General features: G+C 48.9%; 1 protein-coding gene across 1 annotated transcript; it reads right to left on the minus strand.

The window, feature by feature from the left end:
* Positions 1–6881: 6881 nt before the first annotated feature.
* On the minus strand, positions 6882–17427 carry PNP (purine nucleoside phosphorylase). Its single transcript, XM_009820034.2, has 6 exons — positions 17405–17427; positions 13899–14068; positions 13508–13611; positions 11929–12104; positions 8045–8235; positions 6882–7099 (listed from the first exon to the last, which is right to left on the minus strand). The coding sequence occupies exons 1-6, from the start codon at positions 17425–17427 to the stop codon at positions 6882–6884; spliced, it is 882 nt and encodes a 293-aa protein (XP_009818336.1).
* Between the last annotated feature and the right edge of the window lie 2107 nt (positions 17428–19534).

Raw genomic sequence — 19534 nt, forward strand, 5'->3', positions numbered from 1 at the left:
ATACGGACACCGGCACCGCGGGGGCGAGGGGGACCGGGACACCGGGAACGCTGGCACAGCGGGACACCGGGACCTGCGGGGGCAGCACTGGGCACCGTGGAGGGCAGCCCATGCTCGGCCACTTGTCCCTGTCTTGTCACCTACCCCTGCTCTACGTCACCTGCCCCACCTGACGTCACCTACCCCTGCCCCATGTCACCTACCCCTGCCCCATCACCTACCCCTGCCCCATCACCTACCCCTGCCCCATGTCACCTACCCCTGCCCCATCACCTACCCCTGCCCCATGTCACCTACCCCTGCCCCATGTCACCTACCCTTGCCCCGTGCCACCTACCCCTGCCCCGTGTCACCTACCCTTGCCCCGTGCCACCTACCCCTGCCCCATGTCACCTACCCTTGCCCCGTGCCACCTACCCCTGCCCCATGTCACCTACCCCTGCCCCATGCCACCTACCCCTGCCCCATGTCACCTACCCCTGCCCCGTGCCACCTACCCCTGCCCCATGTCACCTACCCCTGCTTCACCACCTACCCCTGCCCCATGTCACCTACCCTTGCCCTGACACCTAGCCCTGCCTTGTCACCCTGCCCTGACCCGCCACCCCCTCCTGCCTGTCACTCCATCCCTACCCCAAGTCCCTGCATCCCTTCCTGTGCCACCATGTCACCCAGCCCTCATCCACGTCACCCAGCCCTACCCCTGTCACTGCATCCCCACCCTGTGTCACCACATCTGTGGTCCAGCTGCCCCCCGCCTCTCTGGGCTCCCCAGGGCAGCTTCACGGCTCCTGATTTGCTGGTCCCGGCGGGAGGAGCAGGACTGAGGCAGCTCCAGTGCCACCGTCACTGAGGGACCATGCGATGGCCACAGCGGGGCTGTCACCCGCGACCCACGGCTGGGGCGAGGACACGAAACGCAGACGCTGCGCCTGTCTTTCGGAGGAAAAACCAAGGAGCCCTCGGATCAAGGCTTCGTCATCCCTGCTGGAGGGGCTCTCCTCGGAGGGATGGGAGCGATGCTCAGCCCAAAAAGCGACGCTTCTCCCCCTGGCTCCCCTTGCCACCCACCGGCTCATCAGGGGATTTTCTTTTCCCAAGTTTTCCCAAACAGCAGGGAAATCTCCAGGCCCAAACAAACAGCCACACGTGGGTTTTGTCACCGGCTCCAGCGCAGCCTGCCCAGGGGAAGCATTGCCATGGCTACGAGGGGAAAAAAATAATATAATTCAGATCCAGCGAGAGGGCTCGGCCGATAGAAGTGCTTAATTAAAGATGAGAAGAAGGCAGGAGAGTTCAGACGTGCGCAGAGCAGGGACGTAATCGGCGACAGGCAGCTTGCGGGGAGTTACCGGGGGGACTGCCCATCTTGCCGGCTGCTGGCGCATCTCCTTTTTGTCTCTTGGCTGGGAGAAAAGGGGGTGCGAGGTGCTCCCCACGAGTGGCAGGGAGGAGCTCAGTGGGGTGGAGATGGCCCCAAGCCTGGCTTTAACGCCGTGGGGAGCTGGGGCCGGGCAGGACGCCGGACTCCGGGCATGGGAAGGGAGGTGCTGCACCAGCTTCCCGTGAGGAGAGCCATGCTGGGACCCGGAGCAGCGGGATGGCCTTCTCCTCCTCCCTGCTGCACAACGCAGCCTTCAAGCACGCACGGAGACACTGAAGGGTGTCCCAGGCATTCAGTTCACTTTTCCTGGGGCCTGGTATGAAGAGGAGTCCCAAAAAAGCTTCCTTTTCCCATTATCGGAGCACAATTTTCCCCAGCAGAGCCCATTGCTTTTCCATCCCCCTCCCGCCAGAGCAAAGCTTTCCCGGGGGCTGAGAGTGGAACGCGGCTGCCTCAGCAGGGCTGGGTTTAGGGATGTGTCCCCACGCGTGCCGGGGCTGGGGGAAGAAGGGACACAAGGGAACATCGGGTCCCCAGCACTGGTCCATCATCCGCTCCGTGGGGAGCGGAGCCCCAGCCCACAGCGGGGATGGCTCCGGGTCAATAGTGCAGCAGCATCACGCGGCTCCAGGACACCCACCTCTCTGCTGATGGAGACCTAAGGTTGGTCAAAGTTGGCAGCTGGGAGCAAAATCTGGGCTCTGGCAGCGCCCTGAACCCGCTCCATGCCATCCCTGGGGAAATGCTTCCTTGAGCCGCCTCTGTGAAGCGCCCAGTGAGGCAAGAAGGGCTCATGACTCCGGGAAGGGGCTTGCTAAGATTGAGAAAAAGAGTTTTAGAGAGCAGGCTGTGACGCTTTGGACGAGAAAAGCAAGCGGTTGTTGTTGTTCTGTTTAAAGCCATCTCCCAGCGTGGGTGTCCAGGCTCCGGGCACGGCTGGAGAAGATGTCCCCTCTGCAGGAAAAAAGGCTGGATGGTCCCTTCCAGCCTTCACCGACCTTCTGGCTCTCAAACCAAGTCCTCTCTGAAAGTGCCGTGAGATTGGGGAAATAACAGACCATCACGCTGCTTACAGAGTCAGGCTTTAATTCGGCAACAAACCGAGATCAGCCCACTGCCACGACCCACACCGCGTCGCTCCCTCTCGCTCCGCAAATTCAGCCTGGCAGGGAAGAGTTTAATTCTTTCTTACATACGAAATCCTTGCGGTGAAGACCTAAAGCTTTTGGGGAAAAAAAAAAAAAAACAACCCTGCCATAGCAGAAATCCCTTAATTCAACTGCAGATTTTCAGTAAAGAGAAACGTCTAAGGGAATTTCGATAACTTGAAGGCAAAGCACACGCTCAGCTGCCGAGCTGAGACAGATAGCACATTTTTTTTAAAAGCTTTTTGGTTTACTTTTATATAGGAAAGAGTGCAAACAGCAAATCTCACGTAAAAGAAAGAGTCTGGGAAACCGAGCCTTGCAAAGGAAAGGCGATGGATCATACAACCAGATATTTTCGGGGAGGTTGAAGGGTTGTTTCTCAGGTAACAGCAGAGATCTCTACTTAAAAACTCATGATATGGTCCAGCTAAGGGTTGTATCAGATATTTCTCCTCTCGCCATCACACTTTTAAGTGAATCACACATGAGGGCATCACTATAACATCTCCATCTTCTCCCGGGGACTGGAAGCAGCAGGACCCCACGACCTGAAAAGTTTTCTTGAGGCTGATGAGCAAGGAAAAGGGCTGGCACAAAGGAGGGGGCAGGCTGGCTGATGAAACCACGGCTGGAAGAGGAAGGGAGCGCAGGGCAGAGCTGGCACAGCTCCTAACACAGCTCTTCCACGGATCCCCGTGCCACGGGCACCGCAGGGTGGGAGGCATTCACCCCCCAGGCAACACCTGAGCTCATGGCCAGGATCAGTCATGCGATTTGGGGTTCTCTTTCTCCACTTGCTAGGGTTTTTTGGGTTTTTAAGCTTTTCATGCCTCCTCCAGCTTATCCTTATGACCATAATAGCCTAAATTTCAGAGGTAGATAAGTGACACAGAGTACAGGAGCAAAGGAAGCCGAGGTTGCGTTACAATCTACTCGCTTCAGCCACGGACATTGCCAGAAAGCACTAAAAGCACAAAATAAAAGGCACAGGATTCCGCAACAGAAGCGTGCGTAGTGCCGTGTCCCAGGGGATGGCTGATGAGCAGCATCAAGGAAACCGCATCCTGCGGCTGACTTGCCGCACTGATACCACTGCAGCCCAGCATAGCTTTCAGCTGCTCAAAAGTTAGTTGAGGTCCTTTGGTTCTTGGTATTTTTTTCACCTGAGGGTTCCTCAGCCCAGGGGGATCAGTAAGAAATACGGGTGCAAAGTGCTGGTCAAGTGTTGGTCCCGATTATCCTGAGCTTTGAGCCCCGGTACTCTGGTCCCTCAGGGCTGTCCTACAGCCAAGCGACTCCTTCCTTATTAACCCCTGGTATTAGCACAGCAAACAAAACCACTGTTTTCAGGATCACAACAAGTTTTATTTCTTCCCTGTTTCTTCCCCACCCGCATCCTTGTATTTCAGCCTTTTGAAACTCATCAGCAGTAAAAAAAAAAAGTTGGATTAAAACTATCTCCAAAACCCAACGAGTCTACTCATTGTATACCCCCTCTTCTCCCAAAGCATGAGCCAGACCCCTTCCAAAGTGCCCAAGGCATTTTTCCCCTCTTGTCGTTTACAGGGACAAAAAAAAAAAAAATCAGGATGCTCATGCAGAGTTTGAGCCATCCACGTCAACCTCAGGCAGCAGAAAGAAGAACCCGCAACTGTTAGAGGGCTCAAAAGCTATTTAGAAAATATTTAAAAAGACATCATTTGCCAAAGATTTAGTTGCACGCTGATTTTCAGGTTAAATTTTAAGTTGTATTCAGATAACAAGTGCATGGTCCATGTCTCACGCTCTGCCTCTGGTAGGGCTGGAGAGAGGAGCACATCCTACTGCAAGCAGGTGCTGCTGCCGAGCTCCTCATCACCTCCAGCCTGGCTTGAGAAGCACCAGCACGACAGCAGGTTTTCGGGATGCTTCCCTTCACATTGCAGTCCAACCTGACTCTGATTAATTAACGGAGTCTGCTGAAATCCCAGCCTTAGCTACTCTGGCTGCTCTCTAGCTACAGCTAGCTGCACAGCTATCTTCCACTCATACTCGAGAGACTTTGTATTTACCAAGTATTAATTAGATAAATGTGAAGCACCATTTTCTAGGCAGGGGAAGTGATCTGCTCTCTCTCTGCCCTGTGAGAAGCCCATATTGGGACAAATCTGAAAAGGGAGCAGGTAGAAGTCATTCCTTCTTGCTCTGCACATCTGCCACTTTTCGTATTTCACTGCTTTTGTGGCCACTGTTGACGAGCAATTACACAGAATCACTGAGGTTGGAAAAGACCTGTCAGATCATCAAGTCCAACCATTAACCCAATACCACCATGCCCACTAAACCATGTCCCACAAAGCCACATCCACACAACTCATTCCTGCTAGACCTAAAAAGGCAACAGCCTTGTGGAAGGAGGAGCTGGAGTCTCTTCCTTTGCGTATTACCCAAAGCTGGTCTCCGGGACTGTCTTGGCAGTCAGACCCACCAAATGGAAAGAGCTGCTGTCTCAGAGGGCTCCTGCCAGCGCCACGAGCTGCTGAACAAGTGTCTCTGCCAGTAGAGCGCAGGCAACAAATCCTTCCCCTCCAGAAGTCCTCAAGACCAGGCTGGGCAGATGTTTGTCAGGACTGACCACAGGTAACCCCACCCAGGGGAAGAGAAGGGGATGGGTGGCCACCCCAAGATCCCTCCAACCCCTGAAGCACTACCTTTTCCTGGAGGACACGCACAGCACAACCCTCTTCTTGGCAACATCTGCACCACTAAGGCAGCAGTTGACACCAGGAATTGCAGCATGAAGGGCTTCAAGCCCTTCCAGAAGAAAACCCATCCAGAAGAAAAACCTCGCCAGGCCACAACATCCTTTTGCACCCAGAGCTGAAGAAATGTCATGAAGGCTGAAGGCTGCAACGGAGGGCGAGTAGCAACGATCAGCTAAATTTAGGAAGGCAGATTGGGAGCTCTCCATGACCAGTTGGGTGTCTTCAGTTCCGACCGCTGTGTCAACTGAAAACATTTAGCTATGACAGCGACGGGCCTTATCGAGAACTCCAAGATAAATGAAGAGAAAAAAGGTTACCTAATAATTACAGTCACTGTCTCACATCCAGCTGCATCCATGGCTCAGCTTGACCTTTGGGGAACAATGAATAATGCACCGTCCTGGTGAACAGTCACCCTTTTTTGACAGACCATTGACACACTGGTAGAAAGAGCGTGGTGGCCTCTTCTGTTTGTCCTTTACTCACTGCTGGGCCCAATTTCTTCATGTAAAAGGACCAGGAAAGTCAGAAAATTATCATACCTGTTCGAAAATAATTCCCACTGTAATTTCACATCACTAAACTCCACTGCAGGGACTGCAACAGAGCAAAGCTAGGGTGAAACACTGGCTCAGAGTGATCTCTCTGTCACCAAAAGGTCTCCAGTGCAAGTGGCTCAAGCTGCTGATCCCAAGACATCCAGAAACAAAAGGAACAAAACCAGGCAGAGCTGGACCTAGATCCTGTTTCCAGCTCAGCCACCTTCACGCCGTGCGTGGACAAGTCATGCCTTGTACCTAAGCTGTGCTTCCGCTCCCTGTAAAACAGGGCAATCGCGGTTCAAGGCTGGAAACAGAGCGGAGAGGTGTGAGGGGGTGTTGGGGGCAAGCCGCATTGTAGCTAACAGCTACTGAGCTCTGCGGCTGGTCGCGAAGAGCTAAGAAGTGCGCAAAGAGGGAGCTTTCCAGGGAGACCTTCGAGGGTGGAAAGGTTTTCAAAGCTGTAAAATTAATTGCAGTCTGCCTGCTCCGCAGCATTGCTTGTTCCAGGCGGATCTCGTCTTTAGCCTAGCCTGTTTTACACACCCAGGTCCTCACCCAAAACTCAGCCTTTTTGGGGACTTCCACTGGCTTCAGACCCTACCGAAGCATGCGCGGCAGGCACCGAGCCCTGCGACCAGCTCTCGACCTGGCTCACGGCATAGGGGCTCAGTGCAATGGGGGAGCGGAGACCCACGGCAGGAGGGTGCTGCGCTGAGAGAGGCAGCCCCACGGGCAAGAAGCACCGAATGCTCTGCAGCAGAATGAGGGCGAGCTGGAGCTCCCAGTACGCAGGGGCTCATTGCTGACATAGTGGTTTGGGAATCTGCGAATGGTCAGACACTGTTTAAGTGCCAGAAAGTCATTTTGGTCACTGGCTACTAACAAGGGGATCATTCTGGCAAAATTCAAAGCAAACCTGGGCACCTGACAAGCTAAAGCACAGCGACAAAGATCAAAAGGTCTATTCAAAATCAGGACAGCAGACGGACAGTCTCACCAACAGCTCGCCCCCAGCACTCGCTAGTGTTCACGTGTTGCGATATGAATGATAAATGGCTGGAGGTCACAGAGAGTTTGTGCTTTCCCCCAGCTTGCCAAGGAGGTGCGTGACCAGTTTCTGCAGGGCTTCAGCCCGGACCACCGAGACGCGCAGCACTTCCTCGTGGTTGGCTTTCTCTTGACTGTTGTAGCTCATCACCACTTTGTTGGTGATGAGGGAGATCCCGAGGACTCGGAGGCCACAGTGCCTGGCTACAATTACTTCTGGGACAGTGCTCATGCCTACGGTAGGAGAGGAAAGGACCGGTATGAGTCAGGATTTACACCAAAGCAAGATCTCTCCAAGGCTACAACCCCAATCCTACCTTCAGCACGTGCCCTTGTCTCATTCCCCCACAGCTCTCTATTTCTGAGCTACGTAATAGTTAAAGGCTGCGATAGTTGTAAGGCTGTAATAGTTGTAGCACTACAGTTACAACCCTGCTCAGCACAATAAACCACCCACATTCGATTCCTGGGCGCTATGTCTCTCTCCCCAAGACGTGTCAGACTGCTCGCAGCCTTGCTAAGAGAAGTACTGATGTGCTGTGTCATCTGGCTTTTCTCTTCCTCGGCTAAAAAAGCTATTGCAAAGAAAAATAGCTTTGTGGGAAACTGAGCTCCTCTCCTCACACAATGAATCTGCAGATATTAATGAACAGACGTTCATGAGCTGCTTCAATGACGCAGGCGTCAAGCTGGAGGAACGGTATGGATGATAATGCTTACCTTCCTCATATGCAGTTAGGAGGATTTCCATAATTACCATCCCTAAACAACCAAGACTCTAATGGAGGGCTGCTTTGTAGGGAAGAGGCATAGTGAAAATCCTTACAGTGGCAGAATTTAAAAAAAATAAGAGGAAAAAAAGGGACTTTATTTCTGATTGGGCCCCGCTCAGTCCTGCTGAGGTCAAGACATCTGAGCACGGGAGATTTGTGTTTGGGAAATAAACACAACATTGTGCTGGGATCCCTGTCCTGGGCAGCCCTAACCACAGAGACTCTCTGCAGATCCATCCTAGGAGCTGCACTAAGCCACTGCAGAACTAAGCAGAAACACACAGAGCTCATTTCTCTACGCCCAGGAGACTTAGAGAGTTAAAGACTGAAAAAAAAAGTCAGCCCTGTGCAGAATGAAATGTTTAATCCATGTGCCCAACCAACCCTACCAGCCCAGGCAGCTTACCTACAGCATCCGCTCCCAGCGCCTGCAGCACGCGGCACTCGGCAATGGTTTCATAGCAGGGACCGGCCAGCAGACAGTACACTCCCTCTCGGATGAAGCTCAGAAAGCCCAGCTCCTGCGCGCTCTCCACGGCCAGGCCGAGCAGGTCTTGTTCGTAAGCGTCTGACATGCAGGGAAACCTCTCTCCAAACCTGCAAGGCAGTAAAGGGCAGAGCCACACTGATATTGCTACTGCTACCTTCCCTCCATCAGAGTTCAGGGATGCTCACCCTTTGGAGAAAAGGGAAATGTTAAGGGCAGACCTGCCACGGATGCAGTCTTTCACCCCAGCCTCATCACCAGATACTTCTGCCATCACAACATTCCTGCCAGATCTAATCACCCGAGACCCTCAGCATGTAGAGGTCACGGCCGTTGGAAAGTTTGGCACCACGTTCCTACCGCACAAACCCTTTGGGAACGGTCTTTCCAAGGAGTCCTGTCTCCAGAGAGCACTGATGGTCAATTATCTCTCTCCCCAGTAACTGCCCATGGTGACTTTTAAACGTTGTCCATCAGACAGCTGCTGCCCTTTGCTTCTCCTCCACGACAACTCGCAGACGGGCTCCCCGGGGCACCGAGTCCCAGAGGTCGGCCCAGTGAGGGGGTATGGAGCATCTGTCATTACATTTAAGGCTCGTTACAGCTACTAAACCAGGCTGACGAAGAGGGACACCCCGTACCGCAACAGCAAGGGCTGTCCTGTCACCGCATTAACACCCACATGCTTGAAACAGAAACAGAGTTGGATGCACTGGACAAATGACATGAGATTTGAGTCTTTCCCCTTTACTGTCTAGTTGGAAGGGTCTCAAGGAAGGACTGACTTTGGAAGGCAGACGAACAAAGCTCGCTAGTCAGAAAATACATCTCAGGAAAGAGCATGCACTTCTGCGTTTGGTCCTGGCACAGCAAGATCACGCCATGCGCAAGCTTGGAGCCTCTTCTAGTACAGAATTGCAATCCAGTTGCCCATCTGAGATGCCCCAGTAGGTTCCGCCTGCCCCTCCACTGCCTTTCCACAGCATACACGCATCCCGTAGGTCTTATATTGCACCTGCCAGCCCCAGAGAATGGGCATTGGATATGAGCAGAGCGTCCCATGGTATTAGATGTCTACATTTAGGCAACGGCATCCCATTCTAGGCATCCTCCCTTGCAGGGAAATGGGGAGAATAGCCTATGTTGGAGCTCCAGGGCAGTATTTTAGGTAGCCTTTATCCGGTGCTTAAAGGCTGGGTCTCTTGCTTGCTTTGGATCTTGAGATAATAGCTCAGTCCTACTCCTGACTGAGCAAATCCTACTACTAACTCAAGGAGAGCAGAAGCGGATGGCAAAGACTGCGTGCTGCTGCTGAGGAAATCTGGAAAATAAACTCCCAGCCGTGTTCACCAACTCAATTCAGTAGAAGTGGACCAGGTTCCTCTTCTAGGCTATTAAAGCTCCCGCTTGTTTACATGTTCTTCCAGCTGAATGTTTAGGGTAGTAGGTGGCTTGTGTTTATAAACACTGAAATATTATATAAATAAAAAACAAACTTTCCCATCTGGTTTAAAGTAGTAAGTATTCATCACCATGAAAATTGGTTCTCTTTCCTGAAGGATGGCCAGCAAGGCAGAAGCTAATTTCTAGTTTATTATATTCAACCCTCAGATTCTTGCAGTATATTCCCTTTCCACATCACTTCATTGCCTCTAATTTTACTCTGTTGTGCTTAGATAAATCCTTCCTGGTGGCTGAGCTGGACTGGATTTTAGGAGGAGTTTGCTCAGCTAAAGCTCTGCAATACTTGGAAAGCTGATTCATAAAGAGCTTCTGCCCATTTTGATGCCTTGGTCAGCAGTACAGAAGTCACCTCCCAGAGCACTGCAGTCTTCACCGGGAAGCTGCTCTTGGGAGGCAATGAGACAGCTACGCTGCTTTTGAATGTTGTCCAGACGCAGTTACTGCTTGGTTGGCGTTTCTCCTCCTGTTCCTCAGCGATTATGCAAGTCCTGAGAGCTTTAACGCTCCTCCGTGTGGCTTCTGTGTTTTTGATCCTTCTTTTCTGCAACCCACACCAATACTTATGAAGACGTAAAGATGTTCTGCTTCAGATGGGTACTGTCCTCTTGCCATTTGAATCGCAGAACAGCATTTATTTCTCCTGAGGTAGTTGCTAGCAGCCTTCAGATGTCTTCAGAAGCAGGAGCCAGGTCTGGCGTGACATCGGGAAAGAACTAACTTTAACTGGAAGCCAGGCAGACCATCTTATTCTCAGCCAGAACCTTCTTTTTGGAAAGCTCCCAGGACAGTCCAGGTGCCCGCCCTGCAAACACGTCCTTATTTCAAGATGGAGGTACCAACCCAACAACGAATGTAACCATCTCGCTATCTAAACTCACTCTTTGCTCATAAACCACCACCTCCTTCACCACCTCTGTTGCTTGTCCTCTGGCTTCACATACCTGGCTTTCATCTGGCTTCTCTCCTACCAACTTGGTTAGGAAATAATTCTTGCTGCTGTTATCTCCTTATCACAATCCAGCCTCTTTCTTACCTGCCATAAGGATCTTGACAGCCCTGGATCTTTACTGTTTCCACGTTGACTTCCTTGACACCTGATGTGCTCCCCTTTGGTCAGCCTGAATCTCCAGTGGCTGCGTCCTCACGCTCTTTTTAGTCCCATTTGAGAGCCAAAGGGCTTCCATTTGTAAACACTGGTCCATCTTGGCATACCCCCTGTCAGTGCTGTGACCTTGCTGGTGCTGGTTGCCTTCCACCCTACCAGGCTGACGGTGCCTTGGAAAGGTCTTAGGATCATAGCTTAATTCAGGTTGGAAAGGAACTCAAGACATCATCTAGTCCAACCTCCTGCTCAAAGCAACTCTATGTCTGGTGGCAACTGCAGTCCAGGGATGAAAATGTGTTATAAGCCCCTCTGTGCACCATCCACAGGTTAAGGATCCTGCTACACAGCTAGTATAGGAAGCCCGATTTCCCGGCTCAACCGGTCACTCTTGCAGATCTAGAGGTCTCCCAGGAGGCTGCCAAGACAAGCACATCTCCACAGACTGATGCCTTTAGTGCATACATGATGTTAACAAAGACACCCCATGGATACAAGGGTGGTTATCAGGAGATGTTGAGGTTTTATCTTTGCTCTGCTATCAACTTACTGCCTGGCCTCTGTCCTATCAGTTCCATCACACCAGAAACGGCTGTTGATAATGCTGGCTGGAGACACCGCAGTTCACCAGATCGCTCAATTACAAGGATTAGCAGAGAGAGGGACTGACAAGAAGAGACAGCAGCGGCTCTCTTCAGCAGACGGTATGTCTGGCCACATCAGGAGAAGGATCCGGAGCCTACTCTTACAAAACAAAACCTTCTGGAGGTTTGCATACTAACTCCTTATAGGCTCGTAATAGTAAGCAACAGGCAAGGAAAGGTGCTTGGGGAAGGCAGGGCAGGTGGCACAGCACACACAGCTATTGCTTTAACTTCTCCCTCGTGGGTACCTGGAGCTAAACACTACCTCAGTAAATATTTGCCAGCGGGCACAACTAGCAGTCCTAGCCCGCAGCTGGAAGAAAGGATTAATTGGTATTGTGGGTGCTGAGGGGGCAGCCAGGGACTAGGAAAGATGTATTTAGCTACAGCACCACTTCAACTCCAGTGTGGGATAGCAGGAGATGAATCAGGATAGGAGCAAAAGCCACTAACAGAGCTGTGTTGGAAGACTGAACAACCTGCCAGGCAGCTGCTTTAAGGCAGCGACATTAATCTTTCATTAATCCATCAGAAATGTTCTGCTCTCTCATGCCTATGTCGCCCAGTTCTGGGAGGGGGGGATGCCGTCTTACCTCTCATCGTTTGGTCCACGCAGTGGATTCTGCCCTCCCAAGCCAAATATGCTGATGTGATCTCTTATGAACATTATGTCCCCCACTTGGAAGTGGGGATTCAGTCCCCCAGCAGCATTTGTGACAATTAAGATCTCCACCCCCAGGAGAAAGAAGACCCTGATGGGAAAGGTGACCTGCAAGAACCAAAGGCATATATGCCATGAGTATCACAATTAGCAGACAGCTACTACTACTACATTTGTAGTATCACAATTTGTGGACGGCTTACGTAAGGCAGAGAAAGGTCTAGGAGGCTACAAGGAGACAAAACAATTTTCCTCTGATTTTAAATATTCCTCTTATTTAAACAGAAAGAATTTTAATGGTTTTTAAACATATTAAAAAATAATCTTGAAATGAATACCATTAAAATTCAAGCCCACATTTCCTACAGTCGCACTAAGGTCAAATAAACACAGTACAAAAAGAATACGCAGATAATTTTTCCTCGCTGCCAAGGTCTTGCAGGGCTCAAACCACTGTGCTGGTTGAAGTAACGACTTATGCACATGGACTCGGGGTGTAATTGATAAACCAGGTTTTTACAGCAATGACGCATTTCACTGAAGCATAGAGATTATTTTATTCGTTTCGTTTTATTCATGTTAGTTCATTTCAGTGACCTGCTTATCCAAAGTTAAGGAACAATTGAGAACTTGAAAAAATTCTTTTACAAGTTTGATTTTGAGGAGTCGGAAGGAATTGGGATGGTATCTGCTATCTCTACAATGCCAAAGAAGCTGTGAGCAGAAAATTTCTAACTATGGACAGCACTTCTTTAAGAAATGAGTTAATTTTAATAGACAAATATGTTTTGATAAACCTAGTTTTGCACCACGTGCATTTAAAATAGTTTTATTCCATAAAAAGTTGAGTAGTGCCAAGTACTGCACTTTATTTCCAAGAACAAACTGACCTCAGCCACAAGTAAAATATCAAAGCTACCCAAATAAAAAGAAGATGCAAAACCATCAGCCAGTAAATAAGAAATATTATTAGTGTTTTCTAACAGAAATGTACATATATGCGAGTTAGGTAATATGAACACTTCAACAGTCACATATTTCTATATGTTAACTGGGAGAGAATACCAAATTAGACTGCCAGGGAGTTTTTTCCAGGGAAAAAATATCTGTAAACTATACAAACGCAAAAGATTAACATATATTGTTCTTAGCACTCAAAGTTTCCTGGGTGCTGATTTAAATCATGATTGAAATGACTGAGTTAAAGCATGTAAATTAATCTGTCTTGTATGCTATACTATTTTCCCCTGTGAGTATAACAGGGCTAGCCACTTCGTGTGCCTGCACAGCATCAACGTCACCTAACAGAAGCTGACTACCTCTCAGTTTGAACTCCTAATTTTATTTTTTGGGGAAGAAATCTAAAATCTAAGCAAGATTCATTGCACGAGCAGTGCAAGTTCCTTGCAAGAGCTAACCTCCTGCAGCCAGATATCAAAGCAAGCACTCACTTTTGCATCTTCAACAACATATCTCCCCCCACGTGAATGATTTTCTTAAGGAGAACTCACCGTGCTGACAGAATATCCTTCGTAATAGTGGAAGCGTCCCTGCATACACACGCAGGGCTGTCTGCTCAGCTCCCCAAACACCAATCTGCCAACATGCCCTGCAACTGGAAATTAATAAAGTGTCATTTTAGTTACAGGTCTCGAGGACTTTGACCTTAGAAGGGTTTGACAGTTGATGATTATGCATTATGGCAGGGCCAAGCGCTGAAAAAACAGGAGCTGAAAGTTAAGTAAGTACCACAGCACAGAAATACGTAGGGTGTTTTTACTGTGAACACACATTTCACCGCTGAGGGACTGGTTTGCAGACCAATGCCAAGTGGCACACGTTGACTTGAGTTATCTCACTGCAAGGCTGTTGGGGGCTGCTGATGCCCTGGGTTGTGCTAACCTGTGCTCCGTGGGAAGTGAGGGATGTCCTCGTACGGAAAGACTGTCTTGTTATCCAGCACATCAGCCAGACCTCCCAGTCCAGACCCACAGATGATGGCGGTCTTTGGGCGCTGGACGGTACGGGCACGTAGCCAATCTGCTGTTTCCTTATACACCTCATAGCTATTTCTGCAAAAGGAGAAGAGGTCAGTGAGGCAGTCAACCCATCCAAAGAACAAGCTTTGAAGGATAAAAGTCCTGAAAAGGTGCAAAGAAAAGAAATTTCGTTAAGACTAAAATAATAGGAGCTTAACTGCTATTATTGAAGATGTTTCGCTTTTAATCTCATATATTTTAACCGTGGCCAGAGGCAAATCATTTAAATCCTCTTTGCCAATTTCGTTCTATAGTGGAAGAATGGCTAAGGATACCTAGATCACAGAAATGTCACAAGGCATAACCACTCCTCCTTCTGATGGGCTCTGGTCTCTCCCGAGTTACTGAAGGAATGCAAAAGCAGTTAGACCAAGAAATTGCAGCCTATATGTGTGTGCACGGGGACGTCCAGCTGTGATGGGGAAATGCAAGATGATGGAAGTCTAAGAGCACCTGTACAGCACAGCCGGGACGCCGTGCTGATGACAGAGTAGACATTGTCCTCTGCAATAGGTAGGCTACAGGGACACGGGGAAAGCATCATCTACAGGGATGGAGAACCCAATCTTTGTAAGCGTTGAGTGCCATCAGCTCCCAGTGCTTCCTTCTGGGGCTGGTAACCCATCTCCAACATCCACCTTCTCGATACCTCGTGGTTTCAGTAGAGGAGGCTAAACATGGAGACATTGCTCATCTTCTCCTCGCCCACAGGGTGGGCAGTGGGTCACACCTGCAGTCCAGTCCTGGGCAAGAGGCCTAATGTCAGTCTATGTCAAAAATTAAAACCAGGAATTTCATCTCCTGGGCTTACGATGTCTGCTTTAAGAGGGGAACTACTCAAATACCTTGGCAAAAAATAGGTCTTACCCAGCGCTGAGGCACATTGCTAGAAGGTGGGGTAGAAGTTGGCATTACACTGCCTGTCATGTGTCTGTCTCATGGGAAGAGAGAAGACTTCAATTTTTAGGCCTGTCAGTCCAGTATTCAGATGCATTAATCAGTTTTGAAACACGATCAATAGCAGAATAATCCCATAATCCTGTTTCCAATAGGACAATGCAGATATCTTCTGAAAGGCAATATCAAGGTTGATTAGAAACTCTCTTCAAAAGCAAGGGTACTGATAGCATTTCTTAGTGGCAACTCAATCGTTACCATCGACGACTACAATTAATGACTATATGGTAGAGGAGTGGGTCACAGAGTGAACAAACACAGGTAGGGGCAGCAGGTTCTCTATACGAAAAGCTGATCTGCTTATTAAGGGGTGAGAAAAATCAGATATTGCGAGGTTGAAGGTGATGTAAAATTGACTGGAGATGCTGATAAGCTGTCACTGCCTGCTTCCTGAATGCGTGGGGGTTTTTTTGAATCAAGTGTCTTGCTTCCAGAGGTGCAAACCTTAGTCATGTCGTGAGTCTGCTATCTGCAGCCTTAGAGGACACACAGAAAAGCTTTCCAAGTGGTGCTCTGCACCCCAGAAGGTCTCGGACCACTGATGAAGAGGATTTGACTGTCAGCGTACAACTGGTTCCTCTAACTGGAGCATCAGATACTCAAATAAAGGATCTCAATTCTGTGTTTTTTCTTTCTATATACTGACAAGGTAAGTAGTTATTGCACAGGTATCTTCTGTGAAGATTTTCACCTCCTAGCTGTCCAGCTCCTGCTCTACATCCTGTCCAATGTCTGATACATCAAACACGTTCCTAGTTACAAACTGATGTCAAAAATACCCGACTACGTCATAAACCTGCGATCCAATGGGAAGAAATAACTTCCATATGCACGAATTAAAACGAAGCGTCATACTTAGCTGAAATACTTTTCAAAGGAAAAGTCTGGAAATGAGAAAGTTTATTTACCATAACATACTGTCAAATTGTCCAAGTGCACCATGAGCCCCTGAAATAAGGAAAAGCTATGAAAGTGACATTAATGAAACCTCTACTTGACTGACTATATTATCCCTTGCTCCCAGACAAAGCTCTGAAAGTGCTTTACATACATTAATGAACGATTCCCCCCAATTTCTCTGTTGAATAACTGTAATCCTTGTTTAGAAATTAGAGGGAGCCAAGAGAATTTGAAGGTAATACCCCAGCTTTTGACGCACCCGAGGCAGGCAGAGAAAAGAACGAGGTCACCAGGATCTGCTCTTCCTCTTGACCATTAATCCCCTTTTTTCCAGTATTTTTTTTGAAAAAAGGTGCATAGGCCCTTGCAAAACAACATTAAAGAACGGATATCATTCCTATATCCCAAGAAATTTTAGGAGTGTGGGATGAACCCCATTCAATGTCTGCTGAAGACATTGGGATTGACTGAGCTGTGCCGAGTTTGAGGTAATTTTTTTCCTTCTAAACAGAAGATGTTAAAATATCTCTTATCCGAAGAAGTACAACTCCAGTGCTGCATAACTCTCCTTGCCTGAACGGAGCTTCAGCAGGTGCACAGGGGCCTTGCGGAGCCCTCTCCATCCCAAAGGCTTTGGACATGCCAGAGCCATCCCCAGCGCCGAGAGCACAGCGATGCTGAAGATTAATATCTACAGAGCCCTGCTTGCAATATTTAGTTTTCAGAGATCTTCCGGATGCACAGCATCAAAGGGGACCAGCAGGCACAGATAATTTCTAAATACAAAGGAGATACCTGCTCAGCGGGAGTGGAGGGGGAGTTTGACCCCCAGGTCACCAAATGCAACGTTTAGCCTGGAACTGCATGAGCCCAAGGTCTGTGCAAGCTTTTTGACAGCCTGAATTAATACATGTAGCACAAAGCCCCCTATAGCTACTCCGTCTCCAACAATGCACACCTAATAATAGTGCTCAGTAGCGTCGCTTTGGATTAAATCACAGGATCAGCTGAAAACACAATCCCCTTATTGTGACTGCTGTCATCCACTGGAGAAACAGGTCTGTTGCAAAACATAGGACTGTCACCGATGACAGATCTTTTATGGCATGAAAAAAACCACCCTCATTGTGCTTCTAGGTTGGTTGAAAGCAAACCCATGTAAAAAGCAGACATATCCCACTAAACAGATAAAGCATTACGTTTCAGAGGGGCATACTGCCGTGCGTATTTGCAGCGTACGCCTCTCCACCCTACGATATTTGCCTCTTCTGGCCCAGAACCTCTCCCAAGGTCACCTGCTCCGTGCCATATTTCATAACACCAGCACCTGCCACAGGCAGACGGCCAGATTCCTCTTCAATAATAAGATGTTTACTTCTGAGCAGCTCTTGTCTGACATTTATTGAGTGCCCACTAGGAAGAGGAGGAAAACAAGGCGAGGAAAAGTGATGCAATTTCGCTAGCCCCTTCCAGCTTGGATGTCTGTGCATCCCCTATTTCACAGCACCTTACCTGTCTTCCTCAGCATAGGCCATCCTCCTCCTCTCTGCTTAACCGAAAGAAGGGGATGGTTGCTGGAAATGGAGCTGCAGGGTTTTATTTGACCAAAGAGCAGAGGCCCATTGAACCTGCAGAAGCTGCTGCTGTCTCTGGCGGGGAGTCAGGGAGGTGTGTCCCAGCTTCTCTCTGCTTTCCCCTGAGCATCTCTAATCCCCGAGTAGGAGGGGCATGTTCAGGACATCTGCTTTTCTGGTCTCACCCCCCATGACACATACGCTCTAGAGCTCTGCAGAAAGCTTACACGCACACACACTTTATAATGCAGATTAAGCCACATGGGCGCACGCAACTTTTCAGCAGCCGCCCAGAAAGGAGTAGCTGACAACGGATCTGCATGGATTTGCACGCTCTTGCGTCAACTGGGAACCAGCTAGCAGCTGGAGTCACCTGCTCCTTTGCAATTCAAACCCCTGGGAGCCTGACGTGAGCTCACGGGGAACGCGCAGACTCCACGAGACCACCTGCACCACCGACTACCGCAACAACCAACGAGACTTTTCCATCTCTCACATCATTCTCTTCCCATTCTCTCATGGCAACCAGGGGCGATGTCCCATTAGTTCCCTCCCCCACTTTATTTTTTGCTCACCTGCAATTGCCTCACCCATCTCAAAAGGAAATAGTGTCTTCAGAGAGACTAAACCTCTCTTCAGCTCATTACATTATGGAAGACACAGGAAAAAATATCAGGGCCCCCACCATCTGCCCCTCTAATTTTAGCTTTGTTTTATATGGAAATAAAGTTAAAACCACCTTGTCATGTGTGTCTGTCCGTGCAGCAGCATCCAATCCCGATGAGTGATGTCAACCACATTTTACAGAGCCATTGATGTTTCCAAGACAATTGAATGCCAAAAAAAATTTATGAGAATTGATGAAGAGTAGAGACTTGACTTGTCCCAGGTGGAAGGTTACAGCTACAACAGACACTCATAGCTTATAAAGCCAGAAAGGCCACGTGGGAATAGAATTTATAAATATCCCAAGAAGGGAGAAAACCTCCGTCAGAGCTTGCCAATTCCTAGACAACTCAGCCAGACAAAAAAACAACTTAAAATTGGGCTACACCAGTTTTAGGTCTCATAATATTGGTTATTACTTATTATTATTTATAATATTTATTATTATTATTCATATGTGCTTGTTGGTCTTGATCCCACATCAAACATCCCTTCGGTTGTTCCAGGAATCTCTCTCAGAGAACATCAAGGTAATAAATGCAGCCAGAAAAACCTGGGTATTTTCAGAGAGAGATATACTTTCTGTTGGAAAGCAGAAACCCACAGTGTCCCCCTCGATTCCAGCACAGGCTGCGAGTCTGGAACAACCAGCAGGATTTAGGCATCATGTGTAGCAGCCAGTTCTGTTGATAACCGGTATTTGTAGAAAGATACCATTGGCACCGAAGAAACAGAAAATGGATCCGAACAGAAACCTTAAGTGCTCTTTCCCCTCAAGTTCTCGACCTTCTCCCTTTCTTCCTCATGTTCGCACTTCCACTTCTTATTTACTTTCTCTTAGAAAGCTTTAAGTGCCTCTTCTACAAAGATCAGTGGGTATGTGTGCTGCTGCTGCAGCAATCAGTGGTACCTGGCTGCAACGGCATGGTGCACCCTGCTCTCAGATTGCTGGGGGCAATGGAAAAAAACAGCATTAAGGACCTAATACTGCTCCATCATCCTCTCCCTTTTATCCCCTCTTTCTCATTCTGTTTTTACCGTGCTCCCCCTTTTTCAGACATACCTCCTTTTTGGCATTTTCTCTCATTCTTGGCTTTCTGAACCTCAGCCCTCTGGGTCTCCGCCTCCTTGGTGTAGATTCTTCTTCCCCCTCAGCATTGTTTTTCTATACAAAACACAGTAGGCTGATAGCAGTGATAGTTTTAGGTAGATTTAACTGCATCAAACCCTGTGTCCAAAGAGGCCCCGCACCGCCTGCCTTCCTACATGAGCCAATATGCCAAAGGACTCTGCAAGTCACTGCCGCCCCAAGGAACGTCTGCCGAAAGCCAGGGTCTTAGAGCCACTTCCCAGCTCCCTCAAGTCTTTTTGCCCTCTGGAAATCCATGCTCCTCTTGCCAGC

This window comes from Gavia stellata, chromosome 15 (genome assembly GCF_030936135.1).
Source record: "Gavia stellata isolate bGavSte3 chromosome 15, bGavSte3.hap2, whole genome shotgun sequence".
NCBI classification, from domain to species: domain Eukaryota; kingdom Metazoa; phylum Chordata; class Aves; order Gaviiformes; family Gaviidae; genus Gavia; species Gavia stellata.